Source organism: Amblyomma mixtum, chromosome 5, assembly GCF_055824585.1.
Source record: "Amblyomma mixtum isolate Tamu chromosome 5, ASM5582458v1, whole genome shotgun sequence".
Lineage (NCBI taxonomy): Eukaryota > Metazoa > Arthropoda > Arachnida > Ixodida > Ixodidae > Amblyomma > Amblyomma mixtum.
The window spans coordinates 107,992,791-108,007,602 of NC_143016.1; the positions used below are offsets into that span (position 1 = coordinate 107,992,791).

At 48.3% G+C, this 14,812-nt stretch overlaps 1 protein-coding gene across 1 annotated transcript; it reads left to right on the forward strand.

The window, feature by feature from the left end:
• The first annotated feature begins 3,886 nt into the window (after window positions 1–3,886).
• On the forward strand, window positions 3,887–7,585 carry LOC149343303 (uncharacterized). Its single transcript, XM_089546931.1, has 3 exons — window positions 3,887–4,014; window positions 4,758–5,118; window positions 7,091–7,585. Exons 1-3 carry the CDS (start codon window positions 3,887–3,889, stop codon window positions 7,583–7,585), a joined length of 984 nt encoding a protein of 327 aa, XP_089403057.1.
• Window positions 7,586–14,812: the final 7,227 nt, after the last annotated feature.

Below are 14,812 nucleotides of genomic sequence, written 5' to 3' on the forward strand. Positions count from 1 at the left end.
CGCACCATGCATGTCACCACAGGTGCATCAACATGGATACAAACGCGCCTCAGGTCTCTTGTTCTTCTACAATGCTGCCTTCAGGCCAAGTTCATGGCACTGCCTTGGCCAGAAATTTCGACGAGGTAAACGTCACAAGTCCGGCGGCACACAACTGTTGCAAGTCACCGCAAGCCATTGCGGCCTGTTCTCACGAACAAATCCCGGTTAACTTGCAAGTACGAGAAACACATAACTCTTCCATCCTACCCGCACTGCAATCGCCCACGACAATGTCGACTGCTAATAGGTCACCTCCGAGGGAGATCGCTCCCCAGCCGCAAGTGTTTGAGCGGCGAGTGTCGAACGCTGACTTGTATCTCTTTCTTCCGAATCTAGACGGCCAAGGAGAACTCTACCGGGCTCGGCGCGTTTCCCCCGTTCTCCGGCTTCAGAAAGGCCCCACCAAGCAAGAGACTGCCAGCAAGCAGCCGCGCAGTGGGTCTGGGAGTGGTGCGGCCACTACAGCTCGCACTAGGAAATCCGAGATGCGAAGCGCTCTAGTGTCGAAGAAGCCAAACGAGTTGCGGCGGCCTTCTGGAAGGTGCTCCTTAGACTCACAGGCGTCGTCCAGACGGACATTCAACCTACCGAAACAAGAAAATGCACTCGGCAGTGAAGGAAAGCACCAGGAGACCGTCCACTCAGAACACGGCGGCTCAACGCGAATTTCCGTCCCAAGAAGTTTTGTGAAGGCAGGCGAGATTGGAGAACCAAACATGATGCTCACGCCGCAGCAGCCACCTGCTAATCTGTCCTCTGTTCGGCCTTCTGTGGCGCCTGAAGCACTTGACCTAGATACATTAAATAGGTTGCATGTCGATGCCGCTAACGTAATCGGAGATGAAGCGCAGCCCATGGCGTCTAAGCCGCAAGGAGTTTTCTTGAAACGTCTCTCCGAGCAAACGGAACTACAGGAGATCCACCAGGCCGAAGCGCGCTCGGCTCGATCGTCCCTGGCCGCTGCCGCACTTGGCACAGCTGCGCCAGCTACACTGCACGATGCTCCAGTCACATCAGTACTAACTGAAGAACAGATTTCATCCATGCCTCTTCCTACAGGGCATGTTTCTGAAGCAACGAAACAAGACGTGAACGGTGAGCTAGAGCCGTGCTCCGTGAGACCGACTGCGCGGCTGTCTGTGTCTTATGGCGAACTCGACTCAGTTACGTCAGCTAGGCCGCAGGATGGTCTCACTGAAGGCATGAAAGGGGAAAAGGAGATGCCGCCGGTGCCACAATACTTGCCTTGAAACGCCTCTCTGACGCGATGGGACGAAATGCAATTGACCAGCCAGAGCCGTGCCCCGTGCCACAGTCAGTGCAACCATCCATGGCTTACGTCGGACTCAGTCCAAAAATGTCAGCGAAGCTCCAAGAAGGTCCGGCTGAAACAGTGAAAGCTGAAAAGCCGTTGCATTCAATGTCTAATGAATCACTTCAGTCCAAGCGCCTCTCTGGTGCGATGGGACAGGGTGCGTCCTATCAACTGAACACGTGCTCCGTGCGACCACCTGTGGCATACGTCTGCCCTGACTCATTTATGTCAGCGAGACTAATGGATACTGTCCCTGAAGAGGCGACGCTTGGACAGCAGTTGCCTTCGACGCTTAGGCAAGAAAGAAATCCCTTAAAACGACCCTCGCAGACGACGCGAGATGATGGGATCGACCAGCGAGAACTGAACAACGTGCGAAAGTCTACGAGGCCATCTGTGGCTTCTGTCACAATCGGTTCCGGAGGGTCAACCAAACCGCGGAGTGATTCCACTAAAACAGTACAAGCTACGGAACGACTTCGTTTAAAACGCCTCTCTGAAGCAACGGAACGAGATGGAACCCGTCACACAGCTGCAGAAATTGCCACTTCTCTCACTGATGCTCACCAAGAGTTTACTAAAACGTCTGGGCGGGAAACGCAGTCATTAAAGCGGATATCCACAGCACCAGCACTGCATGGAAAGACCGAAGCAAAGGATGTCATTGGTATGTTCGAGTCAGCACGTGCTTTGAAGTGCTTGCCATCACCTCCCGAGAAGGCAGCCCAGCAGGCTCGAGAATGCTTTAGTGAAGCGTCGCCTGACAGTGGTTTTCTCCAAAAAAAGCAACAAATAAGTAGCGAACTAACACCACACACGCCGTTCGCTACTCCGTTGCAGAGTGGCGAAACAAACATGGGAGGTGATCCGTTGAGTGCCCTTTCCTGCGAGTACTTCTCTGCCCTCAAGGAGCAGGGGAACGCTAGAGAAAGCTTGGGGCTGAGGTCGCCAAAGGGGCCAGGCTTGGCTTCCCCACGGGGCGACCATGATGACGCCGTGGATGTTCGAATGACGATGGCCCCACCGTCGACATTAGATCCCGAGACCCGCAGTCTGCCTCCTACCCAAGAAACGGCACTATTTTATCCAGAAATCCGTTTTGCTATGATTGTGAGCCTATTATGCCTCATGTGGATGTTTACTGTTTACTTGCTGTTTCGAAAAGTTTACACAGGAAAATTAGCGCAGAAAGCTGAAGCGCTTCGCGAACCTTTTCCAACTGTTCTGTACATCCCGGTAACTGAACTAGGTATGCGGACCACAAAAACCGTGACTATCGAACTTCCAGTCGATATCAGCCTCTGCACTACACCTTTGTGCGTTCAAGAAGGACATCGCCTCAAACGATACATGACTAGAGAGCGGTCTCCATGCGGCAACTTTTACCGTTATGTTTGCCAGAAGGAGCAAATGCCTACCGTGCGGCCGCTAGCTGGTGGAGCCCCCAGTTCTTCTGACACGCTAATGGAGGAATCCCTAGCGGCTGGCTTGCGCACGTTCATCTTGGATGAGCGCCACAGAGAGGTCACTCTGGTCAGGGCCTTGTACAAGGCTTGCGTACGGCCTTCTGGAAACACCACTGCCTTCCTGCAAAATGAAGTCTTCGCGACACTGCCCATCAAAAGATGGCCTTACAAAGGCAGCTCTTTTCTTTGGAGTGAAATATGGCGCATGGCAGGCGTGCTCATTCGCAGGTACGGTATGGCGTCGATTATCGAGGTCACAGTAGGTGTGCATCGTAACGGAACGAAGCCGACAGTGGAACTGAGCTACCCTAAGTACCTGCAGTTAGAAGACTACTCGCTCAGGGAAGTCACCCACACCTTGCGCTCTCCCGTTTTTGAGGCAGCCAGGGAGTGTGGAAGCGCTGAAGTCGCTCCGAGTTTGGATAACTTGGCCTCTCAGATTACCACAGTAGTCAGAAGCCTGGCAAACCTGAAGGGAAACAAGACTGTTTGGCAAGTGCTCTTCGCCAAGTTCGAGGACGTCGACGAAAACGTCAGCTTGTTCCTCAGGTCGATCTTTGAGGACGGCGTGAGTGAGGGCACAGCTGTGGTGCTAAGAAATCCGCGCCTGTTCATCGATCAACTGCAAGCGCTCACATCATCAGCGAGCATTGCTGCTTTTGCAAATTATCTCGGCTTCCGCATTCTGGTCTACTTCGCGGCACTCTTTGATCCCGATCGCGCGAAAAACCTCCGAAGAATTCTTAGCGTCGAGCTTGTGGGTCGAGTGCTCCCTCCTAAATTGGGCTGGCTTCTGTGTCTCCGAGTGGTAGAGAGCGTACAACCAGCGTGCCTCATGAAGGCTCAGGCCATGCATCAAGCCGCCGCAAGAGTAACCGCCGCGAGTCGCCTGTGGCTGGCTCGTTTGGAGGGCCAGTTGTACCGCAACCTGCCTTTTATCTCCTGGCTGACTGACAGAAGTCTCAAGATGGTCAGTCACAGGCTGCCAAGATTACATATAGTGCGTTTCTTTGAGTCGTCGCCGTTTGGAGAAGACCTCTGCACTCTCAAGCCTTCCGACAAAATGAGCGAGGTTGGCTCGTTACAAATGTTTGCTCGAACCGCAGGAAGGTATCACCGAGAACGGCTGCGCCAAATTAGCAAGAAGACAAGACATCTCACTCCAGGTTATGCTTTCAATATGGATAGCAGGTGAGTGTCCCGCTTCTAATCCGCCATTGGAACTGTGCATGTGCAGACAGAAGTAAACAGAACATGTTATAGCCTTCTAACCCAACTTGCTAGTTACCTATTTATAATTAGGAGGCATAGCATGTGAATGCTGGTAGGTAGCGTTCATTGCTGCGATTTCTCATGGACACACGTCTTCTGATTTCTTCCAGGACAGATGCTATTGCGTTTAGAACAGTGTAGCGTGCCCCGTTTCCTTATGTGCGCACCTGTGCGTCCGAAACTGCTTCTCTGTCTGCCATGTTGAATGTAGGTGTCTGTGCGATTAACGTCAAGCATAAATTATCTGCATGTTATTCACGTCATAGCCCTTTGGTAACGACGCATGCATAAAAAGCAGCTAAGAAATTTCGAACTCCAACCTTAAACCAGTTTTTTTTTCAACATCAATGGTGTTGTGAACCCCCCCCCCCCAAAAAAAAAAAAAAAAAAGCCTCAAGATGGGCTTGAGAGATTCCGTGGCCTTTGTGTGCATGCCAAAATGCAGCAAGTATCATACATCATCATACAGATTCACATTACATATATTATAAGCTATACAACGCTAAGCTGATTCAAGGAAAATGGGAGAAAACTTCTGCCACTTTGAAACGGCTAACTAATTGGCCGTCTCCCCACCCTTGTTGGCTTTGGCTGGGCTGTATACTAATGGCTGTACTACGCTGTGTGCCCAACTGCTTGTATAGTCATGCTTGTTTATGCAGGTACAGCGAGGCAGAACAGGCTGTGTACGTCCCGGTGGGCCTAGTGAACAGTTCGTGGGTAGCTGACAGCTCGCTGCTCGCCTTCCACGCTTCTCGCACGGCGGTGAGGCTCTACACAGGGCTTCTCCCCGTAGCCTACCAGCACTGGGACAGCAACGAGGACGCGGAATCCCAATGGCTGTTGGACGCTGGCTCACGTCGCCGCCTGGACAGCCTGCTTGACTGCTTAGCGAGGGACTTCTCTGCTGTTCCGAGCTCACTGCAGCCTTCTTGGCCAGGCGTGGTGCGAGACGCTTCTGAGGTCCGCTATCCTCTGTTGGCACAGACTGCTGCCCTGGCGCTCGCCTTCTCTGCCTTCAAGGTGGGTACGGGCACTTACCGCGTGTCGTTGACCGAAGGCTATTGGAATTAAAGTGGCGTCAAAACTTTTCTTTTTGCTGAAGCGAGAGACCTTAGAATTGTAGGCTTTATTTTTATGTTTCAAAATTCAAGAATCATGTTCGCAATACCTCTTTCACCCATGAGTGCCTCATGATAGTCAACACCTTTTTTGTGATTTAATTTTGAGGGACTTGGCAGCGCTGTCACTCATCATTGATCAGCGCTCGCATTTCTACCAATCACGTAGCGCGCGCGTTTAAGAAAAAAATGTTGCAAACGCATTAGATGGGTAAAATGTGATGAGAGCTGGTTCGCTTTTTTTTATATCACCTCCTTGCACCCCCTCCCCGCCCCCCTAAAAAAAGCCCAAGTTTTCTCATCCTTATTAGCCTACTTCCGCAGAAGGAATAGAAGGAATGGGCTACAGTGTGCCGCTCCATTTCAGCTTAGTACGTTTTACAGGGGATTTCTTTTTGCTCTTCTCTTGTTAGAATGATTTCCCCTTGAACCCTTGAAATATTCCTCTCAAAAGAAAGAACGACATGAATGAAAAAGGTAGGGAGGGAGGGAGGAGGGCAGAGAGGGAGGGAGGGAGGGAGGGAGGGAGGGAGGGAGGGAGGGAGGGAGGGAGGGAGGGAGGGAGGGAGGGAGGGAGGGAGGGAGGGAGGGAGGCGCTGAGCACGACTCTATCCAATTACTGTTCGCAGTAAAAAAAAAAAAAAGATTCTGGCTTTTTGTGACTATTTTAATGTTTTCCCGGCAGCGGAACACCCATTCACCGCTGAGAAAAATAAATTTAAAAATCTTCCCGCCCCTCGATTCAAAATCACGACGTCCATCTACACTGAGGACTGGTTACCGCCGTTTTGAAGTGAATGGCGCTGTAGCATAGCCTCCGGAATCGACGCCGAAGTTTCGGGGTCAACGCACACAGTTTATTTGCGAAATCGGCTGTTGATGGCGACATCTGCATTCCATTTTTCGCCCTTTACTAGCCAAGAGAGGTCTCTTTGGCGTTAGAAGGTTGACTTCAATTTGTCCCCACTGACTTAGAGCAAGCGCCCCGGCTAGACTCGCCCCGCACTCCGACTCAAAATAAGGTTTTCAGACCGTCGCCTCGGCTTCCATCGAATAACAGAAAGTCGCCAAATGTCAACTACGAAATCGGAAATCTGCAGTGTTTTCTTTTCCTCTGTCCACGACCACCTTGGGCTTTTTGTTTTTATTTCTTCATTTTTACCTTACTTTGCCTCTGCGGGGGCTCAGTGGTTATGGCTCGGTTGCTGATCTGAAAGACGCGGTTTCGATCTCGGCCGCCGCGGTCGAATTTCGATGAAGCCGGAACTCTAGAGGCCCGTGTACTGTGCGATGTCAGTGCCCGTTAAAGAGCCCCATGCGGTCGAAACTTCCGGAGCCCTCCACTACGGCGTCCCTCATAGCCTGAGTCGCTTTGGGAGGTTAAGCCCCCATAAGCTATAAACCAATCATTTATACTTTCTTCATTCACCTTCCCGCGTCTTTAGTGGCTAAAGTGAGGCTCTCTCTCCTCACTTCTTCCACGTCGCAATAGGCTGTCTTGCTGCGGTTCGACGCAGTATTCCTTCAGAAGAGAGCAGCTAGCTGTTCCATTTATAAGCGATACTTGTAAAGGTATTATTTAACACTGAACTGATTCTGAACGCGCCGCACGCTCCCACGTGTGCTTCACGCACCCTAATTGCCCTCACGAAGCTATATGCGAAGTCAGCTTAACAGCACCAATCTCTCGATCAGTTAGAGAAAACCAGTTTAATAAAAGTTGTAGTTATTTCGGCTTGTGTCTCTTTTAACTCGTCGTGAAAAATACCGTCTCGATTTCTCTGTACGCGGGAAATCCGTAGAATTTCAACAAATGCTCGTTCTGTCTGGAGTTTGCTGTTCCGCCCTGATTGCCCACTGCCCTCTGCGCGCAGGATCTGTTGAATGCGGACCACAGCCGGCGGTCGGACTTCAGGCTGCAGCCTCTCAGCGCCGTGTCTTCCGAGCAGCTCTTCTTCCTTTACTACGCGCTGGACAATTGCGAGCGCAGCGACGAGCAGTACCAGACGCGCCAGTTCCGCGCCTGGCGTCGCCTGCCTCCCGAGCACCGCGTCAACTTGCCGCTGCGCCACCTTCCTCAGTTCGCGCGCGCTTTCCGATGCGGCAGTTTCTCCGACGGCCCATCTTCGGCGGATATGGAGGAGCAACCTATGGCGGCGCCCGAGAAGTCGCGTTGCGACGTGGTTCGTTGGAACACAAGCCTGGTGCATGGCTCGCGACACCGGTACGGGCGGCGCAGCCCCGTCACAGCACCCTTCGATCAGGCTAGGCTCGCTGGGGCAGTAGTCAACGTCCCGGACAGCAACTCACCTAGGCTTGTTGGCTACGGGGAAATCGTAGAGCGCCCAGAATTGTCGGCGTCTTATTGATAGCTTCGTGTACGTATGGTCCGTGCACTGCTCCGATGCCTCTACATGTAAAATAACCTTGACGCTATTTTGTTGTCAATGTAAGTACCTCGATGTGATGATATTCGATATACCAGTGTGCTAAATGTAAAGCTGAATTCTTCCAGTGAATGCCTCACAGATTACCCCGCGCCATGAAACTTTGCGCATATTCCAGTCTGCGACATTCTGGAGGCAGTGGAGTGACGCGTGTTCAACCTCTTCAATTATTTGTGATGTTCAAGCTCTCCTTAAGCGTTATTTATAATTGGAATAAACTCCTCGCCTTTCTTTCCTTTTGCGTGGTGCCTGTAAAATACTATAGCGTGGGCTGGAATAGCGTGGGCTGGAAGAGCCACCTGGGATGCACAAGGCCAACCGCTGGGAGCACCTGCCATGGCAGGGCAGTGGCGCACCGCTTCACCGCTTCACCACTGCAGCACTGCGCCACTGCACCAGGAAAGTATGAGGACTCCAAGGCATCTGTGAATGTAAAGTAGAGTATGAACTGCTTATATGGGAATTAACCCGCTACTATCGCTCGCACCTTTTAAAGGTGCACTGAAGAGGATTCTGAACTTGTATTTTTGCCGCGGGAACTCAATCTACACGTTCCTAGCATTCTTAGAAACTGCGACTTATTGCCCTCTGTGGCCGATTTCTCTAATTAAATCGAATTAACGTCCGGCTCCCGCCTTTATTTCTTTAATTCTCCCCGTGCGGTGGGCGGAGTCGACCAACGCGTGAAGTGCCTTTCAGCCAGCTCCGTGGAGGCTTTGCTTTCGCTTTATTTTGTTTTTTAGGTTTCCGTGAATAAATAGTTTCATTCGCAGATAATGTAGCCGCGAAATAAGCCCGCACAAATAAAAATACGCGCGGACTATTTGCTTCTACGGACTACTACGTATTACTCGGCCGATGGCAGAGCGGCAAGCCGACACGGGACTGGGTGAAATGCACTCCACGCGTTGGTCGACTCCGCCCACCGTACGCGGGAGAATTTAAAAAAAAAAAGGCGGGAGCCGGACGTGAATTCGATTTAATTACGGAAATCGGCCACACAGGGCAATAAATCGAAGTTTCTAAGAAAGCTCGGAACGTGCAGATCGAGTTCCCGCGACAAAAAGAGAAGTTCGGATTCCTCTTCAGTGCACCTTTAAGCGTCCTCCAATTTTTTGTCTTCAAAGTAGCCGGTGAGCCTTCTGTTGTACAAGTTTCTCCCAGCAACTGTTCGCTTCACGTTAACTAGCGTCGTACACGTTTAAGCTAAATGGAGACAATACTAGGCTCCGACAAGGGTACATTTCTTCAGGCTAGTTTGATGTCACCATCTTGTTCGTCAATCACCTTTCGTGCAACGTTTATTTTTGTTTTAGAGCACAGCTCTTTGGCGTCCGTTCCTGGGTTTCGCGTCGTCGTCGGCCTCGTAACCAGCTCCGCCCCCAATGTCAGGCTTTTCAATTGGTCGAAATGCTCGTGACGTCACAGTGCGCGAATTTCAAATGGGGCCAATTGTACTTTGGCTAGTAACCATGCAACCAATCAAAGGGATCGTATAGTGATGCTGCAACTAAGTTGGACTGAGTTTAGTTAATTGCTTAATTAATCAATTAGCCTAATTAATATAGAGGAGAATGAAGAGGTCAGAAGAAAAGAAAAGACGCGCGCCGCAGCGACAACAGCGTCCGCGGAAGGAGACGCTGCTGAAAAAAAAAAATAAGTACGAAGCCGCGTTCCCTCCACCACCACGCACTTCCCCACTCAGTAAGACGTTGCTCGTTTCATATACGTTCTGTCGAACATCCTAGACAGTTCCAACAAATGACAGGTTAATGACAGAACACGATGGACAGAAATACAATAATATAAATATGAAATAGCCTAATTAACCTTTCTAGTTAGACCGCATAAATCAATAAAACCGAGAACGAAATTGGTCGAGTTGGGGAATCGAACCAGGGTCTCCGGAGTGCGATACGAGCACGCTAGCCCCTCCGTGATGCCAGCTGAATGGTTTGGAATGAACAAAGGCGCGTCTAGCTAATACGGCGTCTTCGTTCACTCCCATCTTCCCCCTTTCCCTTACGGCGAGGTGCAGGTGTCCACCCAGATATGCGAGAGAGATACATTTCCTTTCCTCAAAAAATAAATTTACCGTCCAGCAAGGCGTACAGCCGAATTGCCGATGGCGTTCTGTGGACTCCCTGGCAGCGTTGCAAGACGCTGTCGCGTTCCACTCTTACAGGCGAAGCTTAACATGTTAACCACACATCAGTAACACGCAGACAGCCAATGGACGCGTCATTCGCTGGCAGCACTTGATTCATCATTCACAACCACATTCTTAACGTACGCTCCCTTGCCGCACATGCCAAGGACGTACACCACGATCACAATCTGCGCCATTCCTCTGTACTTTGCTTTGCTGAAACCTGGATGGATCCCAAAGAGCCTCTCGAAATCATAGATTTCCTATACTGCTGTGGTGCTCGCAGAGACCACAACAGAGCGGCGGGAGTCGCTATCTACTTGCGCACAGGTCTCTCTGCAATACCAGTCGAAATGGTTGGCACGTCACATGAAGTTGGCGAACTGTGCGCCGCAAAGTTGCCCAACGGCTTGCTGGTAGTAGCTGCCTACTTCGCCCCTACCGCACTCACGAAAGACGTCGTGCACTTCCTGCAACTCGCATTAACCGTCCATCGATCCACACCGATGTTAGTAGTGGGGGACTTTAATGTTGACATAAAGACAAACAGCAATTTCCTAACACTTATGCGGGAGAACATCCCGTTCCTCTCGCTCGTAACGCGTCCCACCGCTGTGACAACCTCGCGAGGCACTTGTATAGATCTCGTCTTTGAGAATCAAGCATGGGTGTACCAAGTCGAACATATATCAGTCTATTTCTCCGACCACAAAGCTTCCTTCATGACTGTCAAGAACTGTTAGTGGAGTCTTTGTTAAAGGAATACGTGTGAAAAATAAAAAAAAAATTCTGTGATAGCGCATACATGTGTTGCTCGATTTCTTTGCCTCAATCTATCGAAAAGGTGAAACAGCTTATTTGCTGCGCTCAAATTTCGCATTAGGAAGTAACGTAATCGTCGGTAATTTTTTGTTTCCATTGAGCGAACTGCCTTATGGCGTATACTGTCCTCCCAGTCAGTCATATGCACAAGGTACTCGAGGTACAGATGTTATGTGCAAGAGAATTATTTCGTTCTTAGAAACGAAGAAGCCTTGTGTTATCGATGTGCTAGCTAGTGGGAAACTTGCAGCTTCGAGAGTCAGCAGTGTCCATGAAGTACCAAACATGGTCTGCCGAAAAGCTATCGTTTCCGTTCGCGGTACCCAATATCAGCAGAAGCTGCGATTAATCGTGCTAAAGTCTGGAGACAAGGGGTGAACGACAGCAGCCCAATGACAAATGCAACAAGAATTTATTACTGCGCAAGCAGCGCACGTGTCACAATGCTAAAATGGCGGCTTCTGTATGTAGCCGCGGAGATAGAAGCCCTCACCCTCCAAAGACATCACCCACCAGCAACCTCTCCACAGCGCACCCTCCCAAACTACGGGCCTGCCAACCCACCAAACTCTACCCTCCAGAACCACCACCCGTCGCAACTTACCTCAAATATTGTTACACAAAAAAAAAGAATTAGTCACGGCTGTTACGAAAGTAATGTAATCAGAATCAGAATTATGTTTATTTAACATCATGTCGATGTTGGGTGCGTCGACAAAAAGCCAGTGAAAGGCTTGACGAGGCTGACGCACCCTACAGAGGTATTGCAATGATACACAGAACAGAGCACTTTCGAAGAACAAACAAACAAAAAAAAATAGATAACAGATTTGGCGACTGACAGAAGTGCTGGGTATGAAAGTATCAAAGACGTTTAGTCCGACATGACAGAACTGCCTTAAATTGTGGCTGTAATCAACGCGTGATGAAATTTAGGATAGCCATGTTTGAACCTTTTGCCTGAGGTGTTGACAATGGCGAAAATGTCTCTGAAATAAACAGAGACGAAACATTCCTCTACTTTGCGAAAGAGTGTACAGTGATAGTCAAGTGAAGGAAACAGTTCAAAAGACAAGGGCTAGACACGACAACACAGGTGCGGAACTGACAGCTGAAGTTTATTGTCAGACAAGAAGGGTTTGTCCCGTGAATCGCACTGCACAAGAAGGAACCTGCTTACCTAGATGACCCCTTTCGCCCATGTTGACAGTTCAGTCTTTCATTCCCTTCCGTCACCGTTACTGTAAACATCATGTAACATTGTTTCTTGTTTTTCTCTATTTTTTAGCTATGAATGTCAGTTTTATATTCGTCATACTCCATTTGACATGTTAAAGTTACCTTTCATGCTCTTTATCAGCTGATAGTATAGCCCGACTGGAGAAATTTTGTTTCTGTCTTGTGTGGCCTATAAACCCTTCTTGTCTGACAATAACCTTCAGTTGTTAATTCAGCGCCTGTGTTAACCTGTCACGTCCTTGTCTTTTTTCTCTCTTTCCACGTCCTTGTCTTTTGAACTGTTTCCTTCACTTCATGGACCAACTAGCCCGCCAAAAAACCCCTATTGGACAGTGAAAAGTTGTCTTTCATGTCAGTTACTATAGAGGCCTGATGATAGTTTCGTTTCGTTTCGCTTTATTACCTTAAAGACCCCTTTCGGGGTATTTCTTTCTTTATTGAATACTGCAAACCTTATACAGGTCCAAGCAGGGTGGGTAAAATGACAAACAAAACAATAATAACAAAGTTAGTAAACATCAAAGTGTGGCGAAAGGCAATAAAGAATCATTCCAGTCCGTTACTGTGCGAGGAAAAAATGAAAACTTGAATAAATCTGTTCGTGCAAAATACGGCGTCAGAGAATTAGGATGATGGTGGCGTGTATACCTCGACGTTGAAAGCGACAGATATGGGGCAGGGTTAATAGCTAATTCTTGTTTCCATAGCAAGTAAAGAAATTCCAAACGTAAATTTTTTCTTCGTTGTGCAAGACATTGAATACCATTAACCTGCATTATTTCAGAGGGTGAGTCATACGGGGAAAATTTAGAGTAAATAAACCTTACAGCTTTTCTCTGTACCTTTTCTAGGCGGGTGATATTGTGTTTAGTAAACGGGTCCCAGACAACACATGCGTATTCGAGTTTCGGTCTAATCAGTGAATTGTAAGCAAGTAATTTTACGCTAGGGGGAGAAGTTTTAAGCTTATGTCTTAAGAAGTATAGTTTGCGGAGTGCAGAAGAGCAGATGTTATCTATATGTAAATTCCATGATAAAGTGTTAGTAAGTGTGACACCCAAATACTTATATTTAGTCTCTTCCAGCAAAGGCGATGAACCTAGCCTGTAGTTAAAAGAAAGAGGAGCTTTTTTGCGAGAGAAGCGAAGAAAGACAGTCTTATCAGTGTTAAGTTGCATGTCCCACGTTTCACACCATTCAAAAATCTTAGCAAGAGAGGAGTTAAGATGGATTTGGTCGTCAATTGAAGTTATTTCATGAAAGAGCACACAATCATCTGCAAACAACCTGATTTGCACATTCGGATCAAGTTCAGTGGTAATGTCATTAATATACAATAAAAATAATAATGGCCCCAGCACACTTCCTTGAGGCACGCCAGAGCCGACTGGAAGGCAACCTGATTGTTGCTCATTAACTGCGACAAATTGGTAGCGATTGGTTAAATAATTTGATATCCATGTGATCAAAATTTCCGGGAGGCCAATGCGTCTGAGTTTTAATATCAGTTTGTCATGGGGAACCCTATCGAAAGCTTTGCTGAAGTCAAGAAATATTGCATCAATCTGGCCGTTGTTATCAAGACATGAAGCGAGTGAATGTATAACTGTCACTAGTTGTGTAAGGGGTGGGTTACATGGGATTATCGTTGAATGTGAGGAGGAGCACTCGTAGCAAATTTCGATGGGCAGGTGATGGCAGTAATCACGCGGGGAAGGCCATTTCAGATGTTAACTGATCGGGGAAAAAATGACCCAACAAACGTACCTGTTCTAGTGAGTGGTCGAACAACATGAAATGGAAACGTAGTGCGGTCGGATATGAGGAAGGTGGTGCTGGATATGGGGGATGATTAAGCGAACTGTGAAATATCTTATGGAACAGACAAAGGCTAGCATATGACGACTAGTGCTTAGGTTCAAAAGTTCGAGCTGAAGTTTTAATGCTGTTACGCAGGTATTGAAAGAGTAATCGGAGTGAATGAATCTTACAGCGCAATATTGCAAAGCTTCAAAGGCGTTAGCTTGATAAGTTTGATGCGGATGTCAGATAGGAGATGCATATTCTAGCCTAGACCGGATGAGCGACTTTAGACGAGTAGTTTCACATGCGGTTGAGCATGACCACCGTGAACATGACGTAGGGGACGTTTCAAAAATCGAAGAGATCGGTTTACTGATGATATGACATTAGTGATATGATTGCGCCATGAAATATCACTGCTTAATGTTAGGCCAAAGTATTTATAAGATTTTAAATTTATAAGATTTATAAGAAGGTATTTAAAAGATTTTTTTATAATTCGGTGAGAATTAATCATTAAATCCTTATCATGTGTGGCGACGACGAACCAAACAACGAGATTTTGCAGAATGTTATCTATAGCGCCATCTCACGCCTGCTGCAGGCACGAATGGTCTGTCGATTATCCAGCACAGCGCTCGCTCCCGCAGTTGGTGCAAGATGGCACGAGATGGCAGTAGCTGTACCACTGCCGTAAAAGTTTGCTGTGTGGTCCGTCATCGCCGTAGACAGTAGGAGTTTCCGGTTAATTCTTATCAAATCAGGAAAATATCCCACGTAAGCTTAATATAAAGAGAAACTTACCGCCTAACGCCACCTCTGTGCGAAATTTGAGCCCGAACAAGCGAACGGTTAGCCGGATAGACTTTTTTGCGCTTTTCTCTAAGCTACAAAACGGTCGTAACATGCGTTTAAATTGCGACTGGCTTGCGAGTGCGGACATTAGAAGCAAAGGAATAATTTTGGAGAGAGGAAGGAGTTGTGGCCACGACTGTACAGAGTTCTCTATTTTCTTGCCTTTCGGGTTTTACTTTCTAATTCTTTTTGTTTGGCCATAAACCACCAACCGGCGCCCTTTCTACGACGCAAAAAAAAGGAATCCGTATTTTATAACGTGTTAGGGCGCAGTCTCATTG